General features: G+C 36.7%; 1 protein-coding gene across 4 annotated transcripts in view; it reads right to left on the bottom strand.

Annotated features, from left to right (window-relative positions):
* csmd2 (CUB and Sushi multiple domains 2) overlaps nucleotides 1-26,771 on the bottom strand; it is a 343,711-nt gene that overhangs the window by 280,376 nt on the left and 36,564 nt on the right. For all 4 annotated transcript variants that reach the window (XM_067411157.1, XM_067411158.1, XM_067411159.1 and 1 more), the window contains exon 3: nucleotides 12,350-12,462. In XM_067411157.1, coding sequence (XP_067267258.1) covers nucleotides 12,350-12,462 — 113 coding nt within the window. The remainder of the gene's footprint in view (nucleotides 1-12,349; nucleotides 12,463-26,771) is intronic.

Genomic DNA, 26,771 nt, shown 5'->3' with positions numbered 1-26,771 from the left:
TAAAGGAAATTGCACCAAAATAGAGAGAGATAGAAGATGTCCAAGCATTCAGACATTTCAAAGTGTTGCCATGGGGACCAAAAGTGAAGAGCCAAAGTAGGCCGTGCCATTATGTGCTTTGTTTATTTAGGTACAGGCATTTTTGGCACTTTGGATATCAGAGGACCATGCACTTCAGAAGATACAAAACTCATCACAGGCCATCAAAATAGTTATGGGTGCTCTTAGCGGACGAGAGGACATTACGTACATCTGAGACTAATGCAGTGCTGGGGTCTCCTAATAGATCCTCTTAATAATCACCTTCACTGAAGTTTATTCTGTTTCACTCTCCAAAATTCAAACAGGAGAGCAACAAAAAGGTGTGAGGCTGAGAGGAAAGAGGGTGAATATTAAAGAGAAAAAGAGAAAGAAAGAGAGAGGGGAGCATCAGCACCAGGGTTGGACAAAATTCAGAAGTGACTTCAAATTTCAAATACAATTCTACAACTTCAATTCAAATTGAATCAAAATCCAGAGGTAAAAGGTGCACATCCCATAAGTGCACTTCTTGTACGCCGCATACAGCATCAGTCTATCCCACATTTAACTGAAAAATCAATTAATGCTCATGGTATCAAGACATACAACTGTGTGGTCTGCTGAATGTTGTATATTTACTAGTACACATTTTCCTATTGGCAAAGTGCTAAATACTACAATTAAAGTGAGGCTGATAATTGAATCTGCTGGGCAATTCACAAACCATGCGTTAAATTGTCATGAACTGAACACGTAATATTCCCATGACATTTTCACAAGAGGAAAGGAATGAATAGAGAATAACTGAAACAACAGATGGAAAGATCAGGCAAATAGTGCAACTCCCATCTCAGTTAGAACAATCCAAACATTTTCAATGTAACAAATGTGTCATTTTTTTTTATAAATCTTCTCATTTTAAATTGTAATGAAAATTACATTGAATGACATGCACACATCTGCTGCAACAATGGGGGGTCGGGAGAAAGGATTTTCTGCCTACACATATACACACTTACACGCTTGCGTTAAATACACCCCTATCAGTGGCGTTCTGTAAGGGTAATTTTTTATTTATTTCCTTTTCTTTTTTCTTTTTCTTTTTTTGCTAAGTACACTGCCATACACAGAAGATCTCTCCCTGATAGTCTTTTCTGGTGTTGTGACTTAGAGAGTAGAGAGGCATTGACATTACAATTGCCATTTCAATTCTGAAAGAAGCCGATTATTATTTTCACATTACGGCCAACAAATGATAAATGGCAGAAATTAAAATTTAATGGATGGATGGACAGTAATTCAGGACACTTTGTTCAACAACTACAACAGCTTGTTCCATGCATCATACGTCAATGGATGGATGGAAGGAACAATGGATGGATGGAACGATAGATCCACACATCATACGTCACTATGCCATTTTTACGTTATTGCACATTAGGAGTGCTTTCCAGTTTTGGTCTTGAATCCAATCAAGTGTTTACAAGTCCTATCGATCGGATTAAAAAAAGGAATAAACCACCCCTTACAATTCAGATCGAACTCAATCGATTAAGGTGTTTACATGAAGGATTTTCATTCTGATTGAGCCGATTACTCACAGATTATTTGGTTGCATGTAAATGTAGCCACTGTGAAACTCATGGGATAGAAAATGTATTTATTCAACAACAGTAAAATCCACCTCAAGTCCATGTCATTTCATTTTTATTTGGAGGATTCGAAATTAGCCACGCATAAACCCATTTGTTATCTTTCTGTCAGTCATGCAGAACAAACCATTTGAATGAAAATAAACAGCAGTGAGAGAGAAAGAAAGGACATGAATCGGCTAAGCAGATGATGGTGAATGAGGAATGGGTGGAGAGTCTGCCTCAATTCCAGTACCAACGGTTCAGTGGTCTCTCAAAAATGACATCTGCACGCTGATTATTGGGGTAAATGTTTTAATGACTGGCTCAGCGACAATAGCATGACATAGTGCCTGAGTGGGTGCGGGTCGGTTTTCAAACCCATTTGTTTGAGTTGAAAAGCACTAAAGGAGCGCTTAATTGTGTTTCTGTCACGCTTATGAAAAGCATACTCATCATAGGATACGTAAGAGTGGGGCAAACACGGTGTAAACACTGACAAGTGACATCAGAATGCCTCAGTATCACGCCTACGCCTGTGAAGCTCATCACGCGCCCACGCACCAGTAGTGCTTTTCCCAGAGCAAATTTGCAAGAATGTTTAAAATAACATTTAACATTTGTATTTTGCCACTTTTACAAATGGAGACAGAGAGATAAAGAAAGAAAAGAAAAGAAATGGGGTCATTCAATATGTCAGCATACATGTTAACAGAGGTAGCCTTTGTAATCTGGATAATTTATACTGTTTAAAAATAATTAAAAATAAATAACAAAATGTCAATATCCAGGGCACCAAGTCAAGACACCATTTATTAAACACATCAATGGACTCTAAATGTCTCTGTGCTTGTAAGAGTAGGTCTATTATTTCTACATAGAGAAGACAAGTTGTTTTATTAATATTACTTTGGCTATATTTAAAATCAAAGATTTCAGTGTAAGTTTAGGAGCAACAAAAACAACAATTTGCTAACATTAGAAAGAAATGCCAAATTATCAAAGCAATGACACTGAATGGGACAAAGTGTCAAAAGACATTTGAGTGTCTGTGAAAGGTGCGCTAGAATTGAAAACTGAATTTACCTCGGCATAATTAAATAATTAGAGTTCTGTACATGGAAATGACATGCAGTGAGTCTCAAACACCATTGTTTCCTCCTTCTTATGTAAATTTGATTTGTGCAAAAGACCACTGAATAACAGGCAAATCTCAACATAACACTGACTGTGATGCAACAGTCGGGATCATTAATATGTACGCCCCCAACTTTTGCATATGCCAGCCCATGTTCAAGGCATTAGACAAGGCAGTATTAACATCTCGAGCTGCACAGCCGAATCAACAGACTTTAAGCAAGAAAGGACAAATGGCAAAAATGGCAGATGGAGCGATAATAACTGACATGATCCATGATAACATGATATTTTTAGTGATATTTGTAAATTGTCTTTCTAAATGTTTTGTTAGTATGTTGCAATGTACTGTTAAATGTGGTTAAAGTTACCATTGTTTCTTACTGTATCCACGAAGATCAGAGCCATGTCGTTATTTTCATTTTTAAACACCTGCAGTCTGTATAATTCATAAATACAACTTAATTCTTTATAAAACTCTCCAACAGTGTGTAATGTTAGCTTTAGCCCCGTTAGCCGCAGCATAGGCTACTATCAAACTCATTCAGAATCAAATGTAAACATCCAAATAAATACTATACTTACATGATCTGATATGCTGCATGACGAACACTTTGTAAAGATCCATTTTGAGGGTTATATTAGCTGTGTGAACTTTGTTTATGCAATGTATTATAGAGTTGCGAGCTTGGGGGCGGGGAGCGCGAGCATTTAAAAGGGACACGCACAGAATCAGCGCATTGTTAATTATGCCCCAAAATAGGCAGTTAAAAAATTGATTAATAAAAAATCTATGGGGTATTTTGAGCTGAAACTTCACAGACACATTCAGGGGACACCTTAGACTTATATTACATCTTGTGAAAAGGGTTCTAGGGCACCTTTAAAGGGTTAGTTCACCCAAAAATTAAAATTCTGTTATTTATTACTTACCCTCATGCCGTTCCACACCCATAAGACCTTCATTACTCTTCAGAACACAAATTAAGATATTTTAGTTGAAATCCGATGGCTCCGTGAGGCCTGCATAGGGAGCAATGACATTTCCTTTGTCAAGATCCATAAAGATTCATATTTTGAAATCTGCCATCACTAAATAAGTCGTTATTTTGTTTTTTGGGGGGCACCAAAAATATTATCATCGCTTTATAATATAATATAATATAATATAATATAATAATATAATATAATATAATATAATATAATATAATATAATATAATATAATATAATATAATATAATATAATATAATATAATATAATAACGTTACACACATGAACTAATTTAAATATGGTTTTAGTACATTAATGGATCTTGAGAGAGGAAATGTCATTGCTGGCTATGGAGGCCTCACTGAGCCATCGGATTTCAAATAGAATATCTTAATTTGTGTTCCGAAGATTAACGAAGGTTCTTACGGGTGTGGAGTGGCATGAGGGTGAGTAATAAATTCATTTTTGGGTGAACTAACCCTTTAATAACCCTTTAATAATAGAGGTGGAAATGTCTGTATGTGGAATGGATGTCACGGCAGGTCACCTAGAGAACACCCTAGCAACCATATAACAACACCCCAGCAACTGCATAGCAACAACTTAGCAACCACCCAGGATATCCTAGCAACCCCACAGAACATCTATCTACTCTGAAAGGCAGAGTACAGAGACTTCAATCTATTTTAAATTTTAAGATGACAGACAGGCCAACATAACCAACATAACATAACGGGCCATCATTCCAACTTTCAAACTAATTTAATATTAAGTAGGACTAGTAGTAGGTAGGGCTGCACGATATATCACACGATACGTAAAATAACATTGAACTTGAATGCGATTATCGCTTAAACGTGATTCTTAGTGCGATTATGAAATCGCAAAGGTTGTGATTTTTTTTTTGCACAGCTTGTCAATGAAGTATGGCTCCAAATGCTAATCCATCTGAAACCACTGCGAGTTTGAGTTGCTTATAATGTAAATTTGAAAAAGCAACATGCGTCAAACTTCTTTTCAAACACGAGAAGCATTTATTAACATCTTGTCCAACAAAAGACAACCTTTAATAACATGTTTTTACATAAAAAACTCACTTCATAACGACAGTTGAGCGTCCTTCTGTGAGAGGATGTGGCTTCTTACACAGAATAAGTCAGTCGTGCGTTTATTAGTCATGTTTAATTAATCAAAGCGTTTCAATCTTCTGTTTATTCAGCTACAGCGATATGATGCGTGTTATTCTTCTGCTGCAGGGCATATTTTGATTTTCTGCACAAGAACGCCCTCTGGCTTTCAGATGGAGAAGCATTTACTACTGATCACAGAGCCGTACAGCTCTGACAAGCCACGCATTAAATAATCGCAGCCTTTGCCATATCACGTGCGATTTTTTGGTGATAAATCGTGCAGCCCTAGTAGTAGTTCTTTTTACGCAATTAGTCGACTAATCGCGCGTTTATTAATAAGCCATATACATCAAAATAATAAGCCTTTAATGCCTATATAGCGTAATCAATGCTCAGGCGCACACATAAAGCTTCCCACAGCACACCAGCAGAAGTAATGATTATAAATGCATTGGGAAAAAACAGCAAGGAGACTGCTTTAACATTATAATAATTCATTGTTAAACTAGAGTTTTCTGTATTTTCGGCTGCAGAGATGAAGTTAACGATGCTGATTTGTCATCTCCATAGTAGTGGACGTGCTTATATGCATGTTTCATATGCATTACATAACCTAAGAATATATGTTTTTCCATTTGAGTTGATTCAGTTAAAAATAGACATTTCGCTTTCTATAGATATAATTTTTTTTTTATGTCTGTAAGGCAAGTTTTCGGGTCTTTTTTTTTTTGGCATGCTCAGTTCACACCCTGTTTGCAATCATGACTTTACAAAAGTGCACACAAATAAAAGTAGACTCTTCATAGATTCAAAAGATGTATTACTCTTATCTGTATGACCAAAAATGAAGGAGTATTTACAAGTGATCGCACCGGCGCCTCCATGTTGTTGTCATCAAGTGCACCACTATTTAGCTTTCACACTCCACACAAACACTTTGGCGAGCATTTGGATGTCCTGTCCGATGTACTGCAATTACCACATAGACTGTTAACTATCTGTTCATCACAGACTGCGTGACTTCACCATTTCCTGTGATTTTTTTTTCTCTGTGACTAATAAAATCTTGGTCAACTAAGCCTCTTCTAGTCGACTAACAGTTAGTCGACTATTAGGGAGCAGCCCTAATATTAAGACAGAATTACAGACAGACAGAACAACAGATAGAACCATAGAATGACAGACAGAATGACAGACAAATCAAAAGACAAAAACAATAGACAACGACAGACAAATAAAAAAAAAACATACAGATAGACAGAATGGCGGAACAATAGAATGATTGACAGACAGAACAACAGACAGAGAGATGAATCGATAGAAAAATAGATAGATAGCGGCAGTCAGAACCAGAGATCAATAGATAGACAGACTAACAGACAGGCAGACAAAATGGTGGATAAAACCATGGAATGATAGACAGATAGAATACTAGAATAATAGAGAGAACAACAGACAGAATAGAGAGAATGGCTGACTGACAGACACATAGACGGATAACGACATATACATAGAATGACAGACAGAAGGGCAGTTGGACAGAATGACTAACAGGCAAACAGACCGAATGGTAGATAGAATTATAGATTAATAGAACAAAAGACAGAACAAAAGATAGTTAGAAAGAATGCCAGATGGAATGACAGATAGAACGACCAACCAACCAAAAGACAGAACGACCAACAGACAGATAGATAGAAAAAATTGCATCAATTACATATATATTATATTATATTATATTATATTATATTATATTATATTATATTATATTATATTATATTATATTATATTATATTATATTATATTATATTGTATGTATTGTATTGTATTGTATTGTATTGTATTATATTATATTATATTATAAGAACCTAAGGGAAAGCAGGAAAAACTAGAAAATGGAAACATTGGGCTATGTACCAGAAACCTATGTTGTCCTCTTCACTGCCTAATATATTCAATAAGCATGGGTTAATGTTCCAAACTACAGGTTTCTAGCCAAGGAGGAGAACATGTTTAGGTGATTACTCAATACGAGGATCAAAATCCCGCGTTCCCATCAGCTCCTATATACATTTAATCTCACACCTCTCACCAATCCACTTAAGAGTGTTACGGCAGCGCTACACGTGTGCTTTTAGAGGACAACAAGGAGCGGCATTCTCCCACAGAGGGCACGGCCACACTCTCTCTGATTCAGCGAAAATATCGATTAGAAAAGCAGGGGGTCTCTTTAAAAAGTCCACTCCCGCCTGCAGAGATGTATGTGTGCATGTGTGTGTGTTGGTGAGAAGAGTGCTGAAACGGCTCTTTCATGTAAGCCCTGTTAAACTCTCTCATGGTGGATATGATCTCAGTCCTGTCAGGGAGGTGAGGGGGAATCAAGCTTGAATTATGATGAGATAGGGGGCTTGATGAGAAATAGAGAGTGCATGTGAGTGTGTGTGTGCATCTGTGCGCAGGTGCTGAGTGTATATCACTGTGAAATGTGTTTGTCTGTGTGTGTTCACAGGATTTAAAGCACAAGCCTGTTCTTTTACCAGCTCCAGCAGCAAACACCAGTGAGTACATTCATCATAGTGATGCGTTTTAGTTAAGTGGTCCATTCACAGTGACTTTCAGAATAATGCTATTAATTAGTGGTGTGTCGTGCTAAACATTAAATTACGTGGAGTTGCTTGGCTGTGACCCAAACGCAAGAACGGTGCACTATATCCCTCCCAAAAAACACCTCTCTCAACACAAACCACTGCTTACCTCTGCAATGTTCAGCTTTATTCCAAAGAAAGCTGTAATAATGGTCATTGTAAACAACACTGCTGATTAAACATTTGTGTTAGCGGCACTGCTGATTAAAGCTGATTAAAGGTTCTGCTGTTTAATCTAAAAAATCTCAAGTAAAACTTCAGAATTATTCAAAGGTTGCTTGAATCACTGGTTTGTAACAGACTGATAAACACCAAACTCACAAGCAACAGAAAAAAAGAAATTACTATATTTCCAGTTATGCTTTTGAAGAGCAAATTGACGGTATAATTTGTACTAACTTTTCATGTCTGTATCTTATCTTAAAATAATTTTCCCTTTGTTCTCTTATATATTGTTCCAGTTAATCGGGTTAAACAGACTATTCGTATCCCTTGAAGTCTCTTAAGTTAAGATATAAATCTTGATATAGAAATGCATAAAAGCAAAGTATTATTGAAAAGCAATCAACCTCATGCTGAGATGAAATAATTGCACAGTTGTTTGAGGCCATTTCTTCTCTTGACAAAAATAGGGCTGGGCGACATATGGAATGATGACAATGCATTTGTCATGATTTTGCTTTTGATGAGAAAAAAAACTATGTAATTTGTGCCTATCATAATAATTTAAACAAAATTAATCTCCATGAATAGGCCTAGTCCACACATACATAAGTATTTTTATAAACTGAGTTTTTCCACGTGTCCACATGAAAGCACAAACCATGCTATAGGCTATAGCGCTGTCAAGAGCATGCAAAACCAACAGGTGGCAATATAACCCTGACCGTAAAGCCATGATGGCCAATCAGAAGCCTGGAAAAAAGGTTATTACCTGTTCAGGTTCCGACATCACAAGCCAAAATCTCCGGTTTCACCGTTTACATGACAACACTGTAACCGGGGTTTCTAAAAATCTTCACCCGGGCAAGAGTTTTCAAAAATGTTTGTTTTCAGTGACCAGTTACTGTGTTTGCGTGTGGACGAATGGAAAACACCCATTTTCGTGTGGACAGAGCCTTCAAAATTACAGTGAATCGGTTCAGAACTCACTCATGCTTCTTTGACATTATCCTTGTAAAATGTACACAGAAGTCACTATTTGGGTTTTGATTTTTGTTTTGTTTTTATAATTTAAAATATTTTAGTAAAAAGAAATACAATATTGCTATTTATTACTATATACTGTCATAGTGATATATATTTTAAATATTTAAAAAAATATTCATCCTTGTGTTAATTTAATAAAAACATGACTTTATTATTCTTCTCTTACTTTTAGCATGAAACATTTTGAATCTACTTGGAAACAATGGATGTTTGGCTATAATTGTTTTACTGTGAAAAAAAACTATTTAAAAATTAATACAGCACATAAAATACAGAGGCATAATTTTTTTAGCCATTTCATCCAGCCCTAAATAACAGCAGACCAATAGCAGATTACAATGCTATATAATGTCCATTAACAAACATGCATGTGCATTTAAACATTTCTATCCCACAAATTAAATAAGCCATGAGTGACTTAATGCCATTCAGTTTTTTTTTTTTTTTTTTACTCATTTTCTGTCATCTATTCAGCTATCTGAGAGGGAGATTGTTTCTTACTGTCATACAGACTTTCATTACAGAGCTAGATTGCTCTTCCTTTAGTTCAAGATGGGTTCTCACCAGAAATAGCGGAGAAAAAAATTGCAGGGCTCGTGAAACGGGTGGCTCCCTTAACGGAGAGTGGCAGCTGCACTGAGGCTTGATTGAGAGTGTTAATTGATAGCACTGCTCATAATGCCCCTAATGTTTCACCATCACGCCGGGGGGCTTTTTTTCTTAGAAGATAAAGGAGGAAGAATCCAGATGCAAAATGAAGGTGCAGAGCCCTCATTTATAACCATTATCCTTCCCCCTCAGCTCCACCCCTTCAAAAAGAGCAGAGAGCACGGCTGAAATTAGTGTTTTTTGGTTTTGTTTTTGTTTTATTGAAGGAGGAGAATCGCACACTTGGAAATGGAAATACTGAGCTCATTTAGTCACCTTCCTTTGAGGAAATGGTGTGTCCATTGTAAAGTGTAACAACTAATGAGCTGTATGAGAATGCATGCTATAAAATTGGAAAATAATACACCAAAAGGCTTGTTGTCCCAGGCAACTGATCTCATGTCCTATTGTATCACTTCCCCATCTATTTCTTCTCAATTGATTTACATTCATTCATTTAGTAGACACTTTTATCCAAATGGACTTGTATGGATCTTGTATCAGTTTATTTATCTATTTGGTCAGTACTTATGAAGTAATAAGCTGGATAACATACAGTTAGCCAGTTATTACAGCAAAACAAACCCATTCAGGGATGAAGCTCTACATTACAGTAAGAACTGTTGATTTTGTATTCGAATGTTCTTCTTGATGAGCATGGCTTCACACTCCTATGAAGGAAAGTCACAAAGGAAATCGCTATTCTGCTCAGTGTCTAGCTGTGGGCTATTGATAAGAGCTCTGGGCTTCTCATTATTCTGCTGTCTTTACTGAAAGTCAGGCCAGGGGCATGTGCTACATACATCACTCTTTAATTCTGCTCCTGTACAATGTTTCAGTAGACCCCCAGAAGGTCATGTGACAAGAAGTGGCACATAATTACGGTGCCAGACTGAATTAGTCTGATCCGTATGGATGAGATAAAGTCTATCCATACAAGTGTAGGTCATCGCTCAGGGCTCTGGACGTTTGTGTCCTCTTAACCTGCTCTGTCAGCCATTATCATGTTTGTTTGTTACAATACAAAGCAGTAGTTTAGCTATTTTTTTCCCCTTTCCGATTGTTGCTTGTTGAACTGTACAATCAATCAATGCAAAACTGTGACACGGACACTAAATTTCATCATAAAGGCAATTAATCATATGTCGTTGAGCTATCACACTAAGCGATCCAAGCCAATCCAAAAAATTTAAGGTAATACAAATAATATCCACTGACCCTACAGATATTGTTAATGAGAAATAAGCCCTATTCGGATGGTAATTGTTTCTCATGTGGATGTCTGTAAAAGTTAATTTGTAAGGCACCTCAGTGATAAAACTCATTCATTCAGATGGAGATTTATTCACGACGGAGGAGTTTTGTGGGAGTGTGCGCGATTGCATGAATGTCTGCTGTGAATAAAAAGGAACATGCTTGGAATAACGAGAATAAATTCACATTTAATGTAACAATATCCTATTTATTTTTTATCTCCTGTTTAAAAGCAGTAAGAGACAGTATACGCGATATATAGTTGAAGTGGTTTTGTCTAGCATTTTATCTTAAATGATCAGAATCAGAAATAAGTTAATGCAGCTGCTTGGTTTATATGTTTTAATTTAATTGTATATAAGAGGCTATGTTGCTGAATAAGTGCCCTCTTGTGTACTTCTCTTTTTCCTTTTTGTTCTTAACATCTCCCTGTCACTGTGGTGGAACGGTGATGAAATATTGTTTTTGTAAATACTTTCCAAAATTTCCATAATAAATGAGTAGCAAATTAGCGAAGCTGTATCATACGGTGCTCTGCAGTGGCCAAAATTATTTAAACAGTGAATTTTGTATTAATCTCTTCTTATAAACTCAGAGATGTGGATTTGGAGAGCAATTAAATTAACACACAACCTTGGTGTTTGTCAAAAAACAGTAGGTAATTCGGCCAGGGATTTTTACGCGGGTGGTCAGAGAAAAACACTGACATTCTGGATTCGGGCAGCAATAAAATTAGACAAAATACCTTACATCCCCCTGAGAAACAATTACTGTCCTAATAGGGCTTTAGACTGTTCTCTAGACTAGGGCTGCATGATTAATTAAAATATAACTGAAATTGCAATATGGCTTTGTGCGATTTTCAAATCGCAAAGGCTGCAATTTAACTGAATAAATACATGTGCTACATGTTTCACAGTGAAGCGTGATACTGTGTTCTTTTATACACAAGCATCTCTTGATCAGGTGATAACAATAACAACAAATTATTATTATATTACTACTACTATTATAATAATCATATTAATATATAATCAGAATTTTTGGCATTGTCAAGCCCTACAACGGTACTCTAGACATCCATCTATAAACTGGAAATGCTTTATCACATTTTGCATAACAAACGCATTGACTATCCACCATAAGCAGCATCAGACAAATTGATGCATGCAAAGAAAGACTTGAAAAACCATAAATACATGTCCATATAGACCACATTCATGTTCTCAATCTGAATCAGCCATTATTTTCTATTAGTATTATGCAGATCTAGATGAACGAAAGTTACCAGAGGCCTTGATTCACCTGCCATCAGTCTACAATTTCAATTAGATAATTAATCTAATTAGCGCAGATTCATTCTCTTTGCTGCCGTTCTGAAGCGAGCATTAATATTGCTGCTTTTTTGGGTCATAAAGCTCTCACATCAAAAGAAATATGACGAGAAGCCAGCATGGAACCAAGAGGAAATCTGTTCACGGATTCTCAGTCTTTAAATTGACCGTGCATATTAATGCAATTAGCCTATAAAGTGAGATAAAAGTCTACTTTTATGGCATGCATGGTAGTGCAAGAGTCCACTTTACATAATTACAGGGTTTGCTCGAAAGATGAGGGGTTGAACATGTTCCCGGTAGTGAACTGACTTGAGACTAAGAGAGAAGATTAAAATGTGATTCTTACCTTCGTACACGGCTTTGAAGCCCTGGCCACTTACAGCGTAGTCTGACAGCAGCCATAGTGTGAGTCTGGGTCCTGTGCTGACTATAGGGGCAGGAAGTTGAAACCCCGTCAACCTGAAATGCAAAGAAGGAACAAAGCTCACATTAACTAAGAGTATTGTTATACAAACGAATGCTGGAGCTTGGCAGCTGCAAATGTTTGAGTGCCAAACTGACTGCTAAATCTCAATTTCCAGCTTTACCAGAAAATAAAAAGCTTTAAAAGCTGTTTACGGTGGTGTAAAAGCTAACTAGGACAGCACAGGTGATAAGTGAAGAAATTCTGCACAGTATGGGCCACCAGAGACACCATGGCTCATGCACCAATCATCAAAATGGTAGCTAATAAACGCTTTACAGACCTATCAAAATCACAATCAATAGAGCAGCTAAAAGCTTATTTCACAGGCCAGAGGTTACAGATGTAAGCTATCAACTTTGCTTTCAGCAGTGTGCATGTCAATGGCGTTACGCTATCTATTAATTGGTTCAAAAAATACACTTCACACATTCAGGGACTTGAAAACACCTGTTCTGATGAGCATGTTTTCAATATTGTGTTACTTCTTAAAAAAGGAACTTCAATAACCATCATGTTTACACAGCGCACACAACATCTCTGCACTTGCTCTTGATTTCTCTCAACATGGTGACAGGAGAGAGCTGTCAGTCAATAAATGGGAAAACAAAGTAACTTGCATTACGTGTTTGAAAAAATAACTCAGACATTTTGTTGTAAATTTAAAAGTAATGCATTACTTTACTAGATACTAGATACTAGAAAAAAATAATCAGATTACATAATTTGCATTACTTGTAATTACTTTGTTTTAAATTGTTCTATATTCTTTGTTTAATGACATTTTAAGAGTCATTCAATTCAAAACCACATGAAACCAATGTGAGTATAAAGAGTACATTTCCAAGAATTTCAAACTAGATTTTTTAAAAGATCTTTTCCTTTTATCTTGGAAACTCGAACCAATGTACATAATGTACATAAACAATACCGCAGCACGTGCTTACACATGTTGTGGTATTAGCAAGGTAAATGTTCATAAACCTTCATTAATGCAACATACTGTTTTGTTTTGTTTTTGTTTTTTTTTACTACTAACTGCAACAGAGTGTAGTAATCTGTAGTATACTGTATGAATGCATCCTGAGGGCTATTTATATTTTTTATTTTTTTAAGATTAGAACAAAACAGAGCCTCCAGCTGCCAGGTGTGCTCGACAACTGCGCAAATGTGCTCGCATTTCCCCACAGCACCACTATGACCCATATAGTCCTCCAGGGTGTCAGCAGAGCAGGATGTTAAACCGTGTGATGCAGCTTTAGCTACAGGCATCGCTCTGAGCGTTCATGTTCCAGGGCTCACGTCAGTTTGTCTTTTCAGTCAAATCCCAGAGCTGTCATCTAATCTCCATCAGCCCAAACACACCAAACGGTCACCCGGCTATGGCCTAAGCCATTTTATACGCCTTTGTTAGAGATAAACTGATTGAGCTGAACTGTAGGCAGGAGGTGGATGACTCAGATGGGTGAATACTAGGGGAGAAACGGTTCTCAGTAAAAAAAAAAAATCGAACCGTACCGCTCTGCACACTTGGTTCAGCATGCATTTGCATCGCGGTTCATCTCATATCTGATGACGCATTCACATCTATAATATGGTTTGCAGAAAATAAATAAAACAGACAGAGTTAGGCTAATGTATGTTTCTGTCGATGGATACGCATTCTGGCTTCCCCTAAACTTTGCTCAACGTGAGTGCCGCATGCTCTATATGACCAGTCATTTACGCCTTCATCACCCGGGTGTTGAAAGCGCACGAGTGGAGGTGAGACCTGAACAGCACACATTGCTATCTGTGTTTAAACTAAACTCATTTAAGCCTTGCCAATTTAAACATTCAAGTGCAAGGCACGAAAGATAACTTGTGCGAGCTCTGTGAGAATATTTGTGCACTCATCCGAAGCGTGCACGCGGAAGCGCTTGTACAGCGCGTAAATATTGAGGTCTCTTTCAAGTCTTGTTCTTGAACAGACAAATTCACACAAAATTATGTCAACATGCCCGACCTGGTGAGTATCCTAGCAAACATAGTCTTAAGTAAACTTATACACTCGAGAAAGAATGCATGTGTTCAGTACCAGTGTTCTGATCCGTGTATTATGTCTTAAAGGGATAGTTCACCCAAAAATGAAAATTTGATGTTTATGCTTACCCCCAGGGCATCCAAGATGTAGATGACTTTTTTTCTTCAGTCGAACACAAATTATGATTTTTAACTGCAACCGCTGCCGTCTGTCAGTCAAATAATAGCAGTGATTGGGAACTTGAACAATAAGAGTCGAAAAAACACTAACAGGAAGCTGAACGAAGTTGGACATAGTGGTGTATTAGAGTTAAAATTATATAAATACTGTTCGGTTTCTCGCACAAACCGATCGTTTCGTGTCTTAGGACATTAATGTGTCGTCACGAGCCGCAGGTTTGAATTTTGATTTGTCTAAGCAAGTTTTATTTACTGTTATAGTTGAAGTTCCCATCTACTGCTATTATTTGACTGATTGACGGCAGTGGTTGCAGTTAAAAATCATAATTTGCGTTCGACTGAAGAAAAAAAGTCACCTACATCTTGGATGCACTGGGGGTAAGCAGATAAACATCAAATTTACATTTTTGGGTGAACTATCCCTTTAAAGAGACAGCAGCCCTTGCATTCCTGCTGTCTGAATGTGTTTTTAATGTTGTGTATAATGTATAATGTGAATAGTGACTTAATAATGATTGATCTTTATTTAATTTAAACAGTGAAGATTACATGCAATGTTGTTTTACATTTTATTAGCTATTCAAATTCTGTACCTGAAAACTGGATACATGAAAAACCTGAAAAGCTTTATTTATTTGTATCTTTGCTTTACTGTATTTATTTGTGCCGTTTGATTATTTGTTCTTATTTTCTTTATTTTTATTTGACAGTAGTATTTTTTTACCTGAACATAGCACATACCAAACCGTACCAAAACGTGAGCCTAGAACTGTGATACAAGCCGAACCGTGAGTAATCTGAATCGTTGCATCCCTAGTGAATACTAGGTACAGTAAGACTACAAAAACCTCTTCATACTCAGAAAGCCATTGTTCAAAGTGACAACACTTATTGTCGGATTTCCTCAAAAAGAAATTTTTTCGATCAAAACAAAAATCATTGCAGAGCAATGTTTTGTTGCTATCCTGAAAAATTGTGTTACAGTTTCCAAAATTGATAATAACAAAAAATGTTACTTGGCACCAAAAGGCATCTGCATATTACAATGACTTCTTAAGGATCATGTGACACTGAAGACTAGAATAATGATGCTGAAAATTCAGCTTTGCACAAAACAGAAAAAAAAAAAAAAATCTATATAAAAATTGCATTTTTAACAGTTACTTAAGTTTTAATAATATTTTACAATATTATTGTTTTACTGCATTTTTGATCACTTTTGTATGGTAGTGTATTTTTTTAGTGTTTTTATTTATTTATTTTTTTCTCAAAATGTAGCATAGTTATAGTTCTGGTTTGCCCATGAACAGACTCATTTTCTGACCAAACAGGAGTTCATAATTGAAGATCACCTCTAGGCTGAGAGGGTAAGAAAGAGGCTCTAAAATGATACCACTAAAGACTGTCCAAATAAGGCTGGCCTGGTCAGGAAGCATTGGGGTGTGCTGAGGCCAGAGGCGGGCTCCATTAGGAGACATTTCCACATGGATGAGTACTGCAGCATCCAGTCCAGAGTCTCCATTAGAAAAAGGAGAACTTCCTTTTCCAATTATCCCAGGTGCTGTATCGGGAAGGAAGCAGGGACACTGGAGAAGGAAGAGGGAAGAAAAAAAACTCAAAACTCAAAACTGGAGAAGGAGAACAGGTGGTGGTTTAAAGAGTTCATTGAAGAGGGAGGAAAGACAGATTGGACTTCGAGGCGTGTGTATGCGCTTCAGTGTTTTTCTGTTTGTGTGTGCACTAGGGGTTTGCGATATCATGATTTTAGATTGTGAATGATTAAAATGTCTTCCCGATCTGCTTTTGAAATGAGATCATAGTAGCATAGCCTTAGGTCTTAAAGTTACAGCAGCCTAATAAACCTGCTGCCAACTGTATCATTAATGTTAATCAAAAACCAAAAGACAAGGAGAAAATCACTCACTGCTCTTGACTGAACAACTTCAAAACTGTGCAAATGTGAGTCTCAGGGGATATAGGAGGAGAGGCAAAATCCATTAGGGCAGAGACAATAAATCGATGCATCACGAATTGAGAACTGATTCCTGATCAATTCTGAGATTTTCGAAATGCATCATGATTCTCTCTTGAATCGATTCTGAGCTTAGTTTTTAACAGCAGATGAAACTGCATGCTTTAGAAACAGCCGTACTCTCGTTGCTTCCAATTCCTTCCACACACCACTTGAACCTTCAACAAAATAATCATTCATAAAGTTTGAAAAGGTTTAAGTGAATTACAAGGGTGTTCGCAGTGGGCTGTTTGCATTAATCTCACGTCATAAAAGCATTCTGAGCTGCAAGTACATTCTCAGACTCTGAGCGTTCTTCAGCACTCTTCTTCATGTGCATTTGAGCGTGCAGTTAAAAACTAGCCGAGAGCGCCATTTGCTGGTAAAAACTAAGCTCAGAATCAATTCAAGAGAGAATCGTGACACATTCGGAAAATCTCAGAATCACGATGCATCGATTTAGTATCCCAGCCCTAAAATCCATAGCCAGAGACTTTTACCTCTGTTGGTAAGAAAAATAAATAGCCTATCACCATTAAGTATTTCACTTTCAGCGGTTAAAGTGTTGAAAATACATCGCAGATGAGACTATCCTCCCTTGGTATATCAACCAAAAATAATTATTGTCATAACTGCTGATAATGTACCAAGTACCTCAATTATGGAGAGTAGAGATCTTGAATATTTGACTGTCAACAAATTTACCAAGCTACCATTCGAACAGTAACTACAAATTAAAAACGAAGTAAGACCCCAAGCCTAAGTTGAATATAGGCAGCTTCAGCTTCCTTAAGTGGCCTAACATACTCTTTTAAAAGGACCTAAGGATGGATATTTGCTTCAAGTGATAGGCTAGGTGAGTGTAAATATGTTTATTGTTTAGCTGTATACTGTATGTGTCATCTTTAAATTTTCTGTCTAAAAGTGAACAAAAAAGCCATATTAAAGCATTAAAAAAAATTCCTTGGGAGGGAATCACAGACCGCTACAATTTATTGTGCCTCCTCTATTTTAAAACCCACCAGCCACCACTGATTTTTAATAACAAAGATAAAATAATAATTGTATCATTTTTTAAATGGGGAAATTAGTTAGGGTTAGGGCTATACTGCTGCTACCAACATTTAAAAGAATCATGATAAAATCATGGATCGCGATCCTGTCTGAAAAAAATTCAATTGTGATATATTTTTGACATATTGCCCACCCCTAGTGTGCGTCTCTGTATTTGCATGCAGTCTGCTGATAATATAAGTGTGTGAATATTTGAGTATGCATCATTTAAATGTGAGTATCAGTATGAGTGTGTTCTCAAAATGAGTGTGTGTGTGTGTGTGTGTGTGTGTGTGTGTGTGTGTGTGTGTGTGTGTGTGTGTGTTAAGAAGAGGGTGTCACTGTAGAAATTCTCCTGATTAAAGCCATCCGTAAACACACCACCCGTCCTCCTCCAGGCTTCAGGAGCTCCAAGCACAGGCTGATTTACGGAGTCCTGCACTGCTTCATAATAAAATGTGATTAAATGGAATGTCAGACCGTGAATAATGAACCTCGCCGTCCAACCACTGTCACCACACATCAGAGCGGCTACCAGGGCTTGGTGTCCCACGCTACAGTTCTCAGCACTAAACTATAACTGGGGTTAACACTAAACTGGCCACATTAGCATCGTTGGCACTATCTGGATTTCAGACATGGCCTTGCTCCAATAATAATGGAAGCTGATACTGTATCTGCACAGCATGTTTCAAAGAAGCAAAAGCAAGCATGCATGCCAATGTGAACTGCATATTTTCCATTTGGACTTCAGAAATAATTATATATATATATATATATATATATATATATATATATATATATATATATATATATATATATATAAATATATAAAACTTATTTACACTATTTACACTTATTTTCACTATGTTTTTGAAAGTCTCTTATGCTCACCAAGGTTGCATCTATTTGATAAAAAAATACATTAAAAATAGTAATATGGTGAAATATATTACACTTTTTTATTACACTTAATATATTTTAAAATGTAATTTACTCATGTGATGGCAATTTCTTATTGTTATTATTATTTCTTCTTATTAATATTGAAAAGAGGTGTGCTGCTTAATATTTCTACAGAATTCCTTGAAGAATAGAAAGCTGAAAAGAATAGCATTTATTGAAACAGAAATCTTTTGTAACATTAACATGTCTTTACTGTAATATTTGATAACTGCACCCCTACTAAATAAAAAAATAATTTCATTAAAAAAAAAAAAAAATCTAGAAGCTAGAAGGAGCACAACTGGATGGAACAGAGCACTTGGGTCTTGGAACGTATTCCTAAAAGTTGAGACACTTTGAATTAGTGCGTCTTAAACACTCACGGAACAAGATGCTAAAACAACAAATGCGACCAAAACCACCTGCTTGATTTTTTTTTAAACAACATGTTAACAGTATCAAACTAAAGCAGACTGGCCTTTCACTAATCTCATTCAAAAGATGAAGGTGGGAATCGCTGAGCAAGCCATATTCCAGCAGGAAGAAGGACACCCTGGAGAGAGGAAAGAAAGAGAGGGGAAAACGGATGCAGGGCCAGGATTCTGACAGGCAAGCAGAGTGAAAACATTAGGGGATAAATTATAGAGAAAGTGCAAGGGTGAGCGAGGAATATGTTATGTGTGCATGCATCTATCAATCCTATGACATATTCCGGTGTAACTGGGATCTGAAGTGAATGAATCGACAGCTTGTTTCTTTGGGGGTGGCTGGAAATCTGCGAGCGCATCTAAAGCTATATATGAAATGTCCATAAATAATTGGGTTCTTCTGTACATTGTTCTGCCTGGACGGAGAGATCCTCATTCACAAAGTTCACCTGTAGACCAGAGGTATGAGATGAGGTGAACTGGATTGATGGTGCTCTCAGCGCAGACTGCTGCGTCCAACACAATCACTGCTGTAACTCTCTTGTCTTCAAGGACTCGGAGCATTCCTGGGTGGCAGCAGTTATGCACCCACTGGAGCGCCTCGGAGTGGCTAACGTCCAGGGTAAAAGCCGTCCAATTATCCTCTCCTGCCATCATTTCCAACCTTCATAAACACATGCTTCCCCATTCCGCCTACCCACACACATTTCCACTCAAACACCTCTCGCTCAGTCACCTGAGCTATTTTTACACAGCTTCCATGATGGGTGGATAGTGCAAGTCTATCATGGCTTGTAATATGTACGTTGAGTGGTTTAGTGCTTCAGACTGGATTACTGTAATGTATCTGACTTAAGAGTACACACAGAAAGTAAAGCAAACACACACACTCCAATCTGCTAGAAACATCTGTGAGGAACTGTATTACAGTATCGTGCAAGATCCTATCCACACTTTCTCAATGCCTGTTTGAATACAAAGTGCGTTATTTTGATATCTTGTAGTAGCTAATCAGAAAAAAGCTTTTTAACCAGGTAGCACTATGCTATGCTAGTAAGCTAAGCTGCTAGCTTGCTAATAGAAGAAAAAAGAAAAAAGGAAATGTTTAATTTGACCATTTTCGACTTTGGTAATATATTGTGACATGCAATTTAAAAGTAATTAATTATCATTCAAATGTTAATTAATGTACTCTAAAGTGATTTTATATAATTTCCAATCAGGCATGGAATAGGGTACCCATAAATAGAGTGCCATTCTTTGTTTCAGCCAAAAAAATGGTTTTGAGGTCCGAGGGGTATAGGATCTTGCAAGACTCTAAGGCATAAATCACAATTGAGAGTATCCAAAATGGAAGCCCTCTTTTTGATCTCTTGTTATGTGATGAAGCACCTGCTGCATTGGTAGTGAAAGGTATCTAGAAAGGTCTGTACTGTGTAAAGTCCTCAAATCAAATATCATCTCCATGGTGATACCTCATTAGTCTGTTTGGTTTGGTTCAGATCATGTCAGCACAAACAATGTCAGCACTAATAGCACCTACTGGTATCAAATATTGTGGAAGTTAAATATTACTGTAAATATTTATATTTTAATCTTTGAAAATATATGAATAGTAAAACAGTTTTCACATTGCGTCTTTATAAAAATGCCATCATATCACATATTTGCTTTTTCTCAGTTGCTTGGTTGGAACATGCACCTCCAGAAGTATTCGATACTCCCATCATTACTGTATGTACCAACTGATAAGCAAACAAACAAACAAATATGTTAAAGTAAACAAATGAAAGCAAGCAAAAGTAATAAAAAATAATAATAATATTTATATAATAATATGGATTAATATATATAATAATATTAAAGCATAAATAAATGCAAAAAGCATAAATAAATAAAAGCCCATTTATATAAATAAAAGCATATATAAATAAAAAGGATAAATAAAAGCATAAATAAAAAAGCCCAATTATATGTGTGTGTGAGTGAATGAGTGAATGAATGAATGAATGAATGAATGAATGAATGAATGAATGAATGAATGAATGAATGAATGAATAGCCACTGGCAAAACATCTACAATATGAAATGTTTGTGATAACTATCTGTGTTAAATCCAAAGCTTGACCATCTCACCACCACCCCCTCCCCTTCATTCAGAGTACCAGAGTTCCTTACAAAAAGGAAGTCCCACACTCAACAGACTTCCTGTGCCCTCCTACTATCTCCACAGCACAAAAACACTAATGTATGGGAGCAAAAAAGTGCTCTTCCCGATTTATTCACTTCTAATTTCAATCTACAGCAATACTCCTCTTTTCAAACAATTAGGCCATTATTTGTGTTTAGCAAACGTTTCAACTAATGCGCTGAGTCATTTGTCCTGAGGCCCAGTCGGAGATTCTTGAGGTCACAACTCAGCTGCCTGCTTTTCAGAGTGCTGTCTTTTAAATGCTACTTCATTTCAAACTTTGAATACATGGTAAACCATTATACACACAGATCTTAGGGAAAAAAATAAAATAAAATAAAAATTAGTCACAATGTCAGTGGCAAAAGAGAGAGAGGATGATCAAAAAATAAAATAAAATAAAATAAGAGAGAGAATATAATACAAAGAGGTGCAAATACTGAAGGGGAGTGAGGTTGAGCAAGAAGAAAAATAGTAGCGCAGGCTAAATTATTCAGAGAGGAGAAGCAGTGATATAATACTGTGCTGATCAGGCAGAGGAATTTTAGGGCCATAAAAAGCCCTGAAAAAAAGAAGGACGGAAAGATGAGTTATCGATGGGTGAGCACAGTGGCAAAACTCATCACTACGGGATAAATGGTCCTAAATGGCTGTGGAGCTTTTAAACATTGCAGCTAATGACCATCTGCACTCCCCTATCACGCACCCTGCTCTGGGCACTCGTCAAAAATATGCACACAACACTGATAACCCTTGTGACCAAAATACCCACAATCCACATCAGTCGTCCTCTACGGCCTCGCTTACATTCATCAAGTGTTCCAATACAACATTTTCCCTCACAAGGCCTCTTAAACATACAGTATATTAGCATACATGCTCTACACAAAAACCCATCAAGACAAAATAATAAACCTGTTGAGGCTGGGGTCGATGGACGGAAAGCCATGACATTGTTTTGCTTAATCCGTGTAACAGTTCGGGATTTGAAAACGTGTGTTTCATTTCACACTCTATGACTGATGATGGGGAGCAAATTCGAGTAAATGGCTTGACACTTATTACCACAAGAGCTTACACCTCACAGTCATCACACAGGCCTCAGAAAACCGCACAGTTCGTAATCTCCATAGACAGAGAGTGCAGTGACGTTGGCCCTGCCTTCAGTATTTAGTGCTGCTGAAACAGACCATAAATTTCCATGCTGGTCGAGGCTGGTAAATTCTGGTCTATATGGTAGTTACAAAGCCTGGTGGTGATCAAAAAGCAATGCTGGATTGATTTACAAGGTTTTGGGTGTGATTCATTAGCTATGTTACTTCAACTTCCTTTTAAAAGGTGCATATTAACTGGAATGGACTAATCTCTACATAGGAACACTCTACATAGGGAGAAACTCTATGTTGTTTTAGTATTTATATCCACCTTCTTTTTCAGGTAAGTGCAGGCATGGCCATATGTAACTTTAATGTGTCTGGCTTCCGGTTTCATTCACTTCCAGTTATGTTTAGCTGTACAAAACAACTCGTTATGCTGCTTGATATTGCAAACTGGTATTTCTTACCATATTATTTTAATGTATTGTCAGCCAAAACTGAAATTGTGTCCTTTGTCATTCCAATATTGTATATTGTATATTCGGTACCCACTGATAGGGCTGTGCCAGTATTTACGTGAATATGACATGACTGAAGCACAAAGCTTTGTTTACAGAAGAAATAATAGGTTAGCAATTAAATGTGACATAGCAGCCATGGAAAAATTTTGGTTAATGCTGAATGAGAGAGGTGTGCGAGTCCATACAATTAAGCTTCGTATTCTGTTTTCCGAATCACGATCTGGTCAACTGATTAGCAGAGAATTGAACAATATTCCATTAGTTATTCCACTGAACATCTGTTTCTTTTCCCAAATTTTCACTCACGCAGGGGATTATAAATGTTTCTTTCGTTCGCATTTAGGCTTATTATAGGCTATTCGCATTCTTTACTGTGGTAAAGTAGAAAAAAAAACACTGTAGGACAGACCAAAGCTTTTTGCTTGCACGTCAATTTCTATTTAACACATTTGTGCTTGTTATTAGACTTTATAAGGCACGTCAAGTTTATTTGTAAAGCGCGTTTCACACACGCCGGTGATTTTTACTTACTCGTTTTCTCTGGCAGCGCTAAATCAAACATAGTCTGAATGTCTCTTCAGACCTTTTACAACAAGTGTCAGTTATTTGTAGCATCAGGAGATAACGATGATATTACCAAAGAGAAATGGTCTCTTTCCTGCTCGTGTCCCGTATCCCTCTCAAAGCGCAAAGCAGTCTATATCAAAGTAATATCGGGACTTTGGCTATATGACGCGTCTTTGTGTGGAAATAAAAAACAATTTTTTTTTTAAATAATATTTAACTTTCTTATTATTTAGGTAACCATTATTTACCGATATTTATTTCATAGTTTTACAGGCTGTAGTGTGTTGTTTCACTGACGGAATAGCTAAAATAAACACGCACGTCTGTTACCCCTGTTGAAAAAACGAGCATATGCTGGTAAAGTAGGTTTAATGCTGGTTTGAGCTGGTTTATGCTGGTCCAGGACTAGCTTAGGCCTAGCATGGACCAGCAGGACCAGTTTAGGACCAGCATTTGACCAGCATACAGCTTCAAAACCTATCTTACCAGCATATGCTGGTTTTTTCAATAGTACACAATGGATGTTTGAGCATTTATTTATTTTTTTTTTTTTTATATATATATTTTAAAATGTATTTAATTGAGGTAGCCTATATACACACACAAACACACACACTCCAAATCATATTTAATATTTTTAAAATAGGCTATATAAAATAGTAAAATGATTCCAACAGATTTTGCTGTGGTACCAAAATTTTCATGGTATCGGTACCGACTACTGGAATTTTGGTACCGTGACAACACTATAGCGCATATTTACAAAGAAAAACTATTAAAAAAGCAGTGTAGCTTACAGAGTACGCCATCTCCATTAGAATGGTTTGGCCCATAAAATGTATGATTGGCTCAAAGTAGACTTCGTATGTCAGCGAGTTCTGACTTTGTACGTGCTCATACGGGTAATCTTCATTCTGTGTTCCATTCACACACAGCATCATACCGGTAAATTATTGGTAATGTTGCAACTTCCCTTACTGGTAAATTGCCAGAAACAATGTACTGGGATTTATGAACAGGTCCTGTTCACACATGATCTCTTACCTGTAATTTAACAGTAAAGACCGTATGTGTAAAAGGGGCTATCGTGACTTTCAAAACCAGAGCTAACATGTCATACTTGATCTAAGATGATTACAGTGCATTTGAAGAATAAATATTAACACTCACAAAGGTCTTTAGGCATACTACAGTATTACTGTTATATTCTTGTTATTGGCAAAGTAACTAGACTAATACTGATTACAGGTACTTATTTCTGCTCACAAGATAAAGAAAGAGTGATGAATAAGAGGTAATCTTAAAAAAAACAGGTTGATTAGCTGAAAGAATAACAAATCAATCAAAACCCATCATTCTGAGCAGGTCTATACCAATAATCAGAGCATCACAAATGAATCCATATTCCAGCCAACTGTTTGCAATTAAATTTTTAATTGGATATTGAGACCCAGATAGAGGAAGGAAAGAGTGTCGAAGACCTTCTCCCCAGTTATTTCTCTTTATTCTCTGGGATATTTACTTTGGTTTCCCCTTTCCCTCTTTTGCTTCTTCCCTTAGTTGCCCGTCCGCTTTTCCTACCCGTTCCTCTTTCATCTTTTTATTCTCTCCCTCTCGTTCTCTCTCTTTCTTACTCGCACAGCCCTACAGACTCTCAGATTAATTATTCAAATGTTATCTTCGTTGTCGAAGTGTGAGTTAGGAAGGAAGCTCAGGGCTTCAGCCGCTACCTAATCCTGACTCTTTCAAAAACCATTCAGCCTTGGAGGCCACGGCCGAAATTGCATTATTTGTACATCAGTTTATTTTATTGTTCTTTCCTCCTCACAGTCTCCCACAGCAGTGTGTCTAAATTCTAATAAACTCCAAAACAAGGTTTAGCCACTGATTTGATTAGATGCAAAAGGGCATTGGGAACACATTGACCGTTGCTGAGAGACTCCCTCAATCTCACTTTCATGCTCTGTTTCGTCCTCTCTCTATCTCCCTCCATCTTTTTTTCCCTTCCCCATTACCTTTCCTCTCAGCCTGACTATGTATGGCTCTGTCGTTATTTGTCTTTGTCTCCATCTCCACCCTCTTCGTCCACACTATTTTTTGCTGCTCATAAACAGGTGGAAAACAATCTGTCATTCATGGAGCAAGTGGGAGCAATACGCACAGCTAGGGAATCCATGCATCCACTCCATTAGGAGGATCTTTGTGGATCCACATTAAGCCATGTTATCCAGAGATGCCAAGCACCTTCACATTTACATTCTAGAGGAGACGAACCCTTCACCGACATGCTGACTCACCACTGCAATATGACAAGTATTTTAATTAAAGGAGTTAATTGAAGCCACTTCCTTCCATCTCTTAATGAGCTTGAAGAAGAGTCCCATATTCACCCCCTCCTCTCCCAACACTCATCTCCATCTCCTCGCCTTCACTGTATTGGCTTATCGACATCAAACAGCCGCTTTGTGCTACAGAAACAAAACAATGCAGAACATTAAGCAGAATGAATGGACACTTAAGGTAAATGAGGGTATGAAATGTTTCAGAGAGTGTCGATACTATCTTAAATGGTTAAGCATCATTTCTTTCCACAACTAGTGGCTGGAGAAATGGGTCATGTTGCCAGTTATTTGGTTATTTCAGTTTTGTTCCCTTCATTTCACTTCCCAATCCATTCTTTGATTAATTAGGTAATTCTAGCACACATTTGAGTTTTCTGCCTCAAAACTAAAGATTCACCAATTGTGGCCAATAAGCCGATAATTATTTCATGTTATGGCCAATAACTGATAAATGGCTGATACATTTAAATTCTGAAGTGAAATGCTAAATAAAAAGTAATTTAAAAAATTATTTTAAATGCTACAAGTGATTTAACTTTAGGGTGTTAAATAACAAGGTAAAATGAGCATGCAGAATTAAATATCCAATATTGATACCATTAAAAAAAAACAAAAAAAACCCCACTAATATCAGCCAATAACTGACATGGAAACAGACATAGTGGCCGATACAGATAAATTAAATTAAATTAAATTAAATTAAATTAAATTAAATTAAATTAAATTAAATTAAATTAAATTAAATTAAATTAAATTAAATTAAAATTAAATTTAATAAATAAATAAATAAATAAATAATATCTGCTGATATAACTGGAACCGTGACATTGTGCAATATTAGCCTATAATATTCACTAGTACACAATATGGAACTGAGACATTGTTGGCTGATACTGATATAATAAATAAATAAATAATATTGTACAATAATAACTTAAATAGCATCAA

This window comes from Chanodichthys erythropterus, chromosome 15 (assembly GCF_024489055.1).
Source record: "Chanodichthys erythropterus isolate Z2021 chromosome 15, ASM2448905v1, whole genome shotgun sequence".
Classification (NCBI taxonomy): domain Eukaryota; kingdom Metazoa; phylum Chordata; class Actinopteri; order Cypriniformes; family Xenocyprididae; genus Chanodichthys; species Chanodichthys erythropterus.
The sequence above is the reverse complement of the archived record's forward strand: the minus strand, read 5'-3'. Positions and strand labels throughout refer to the sequence as shown.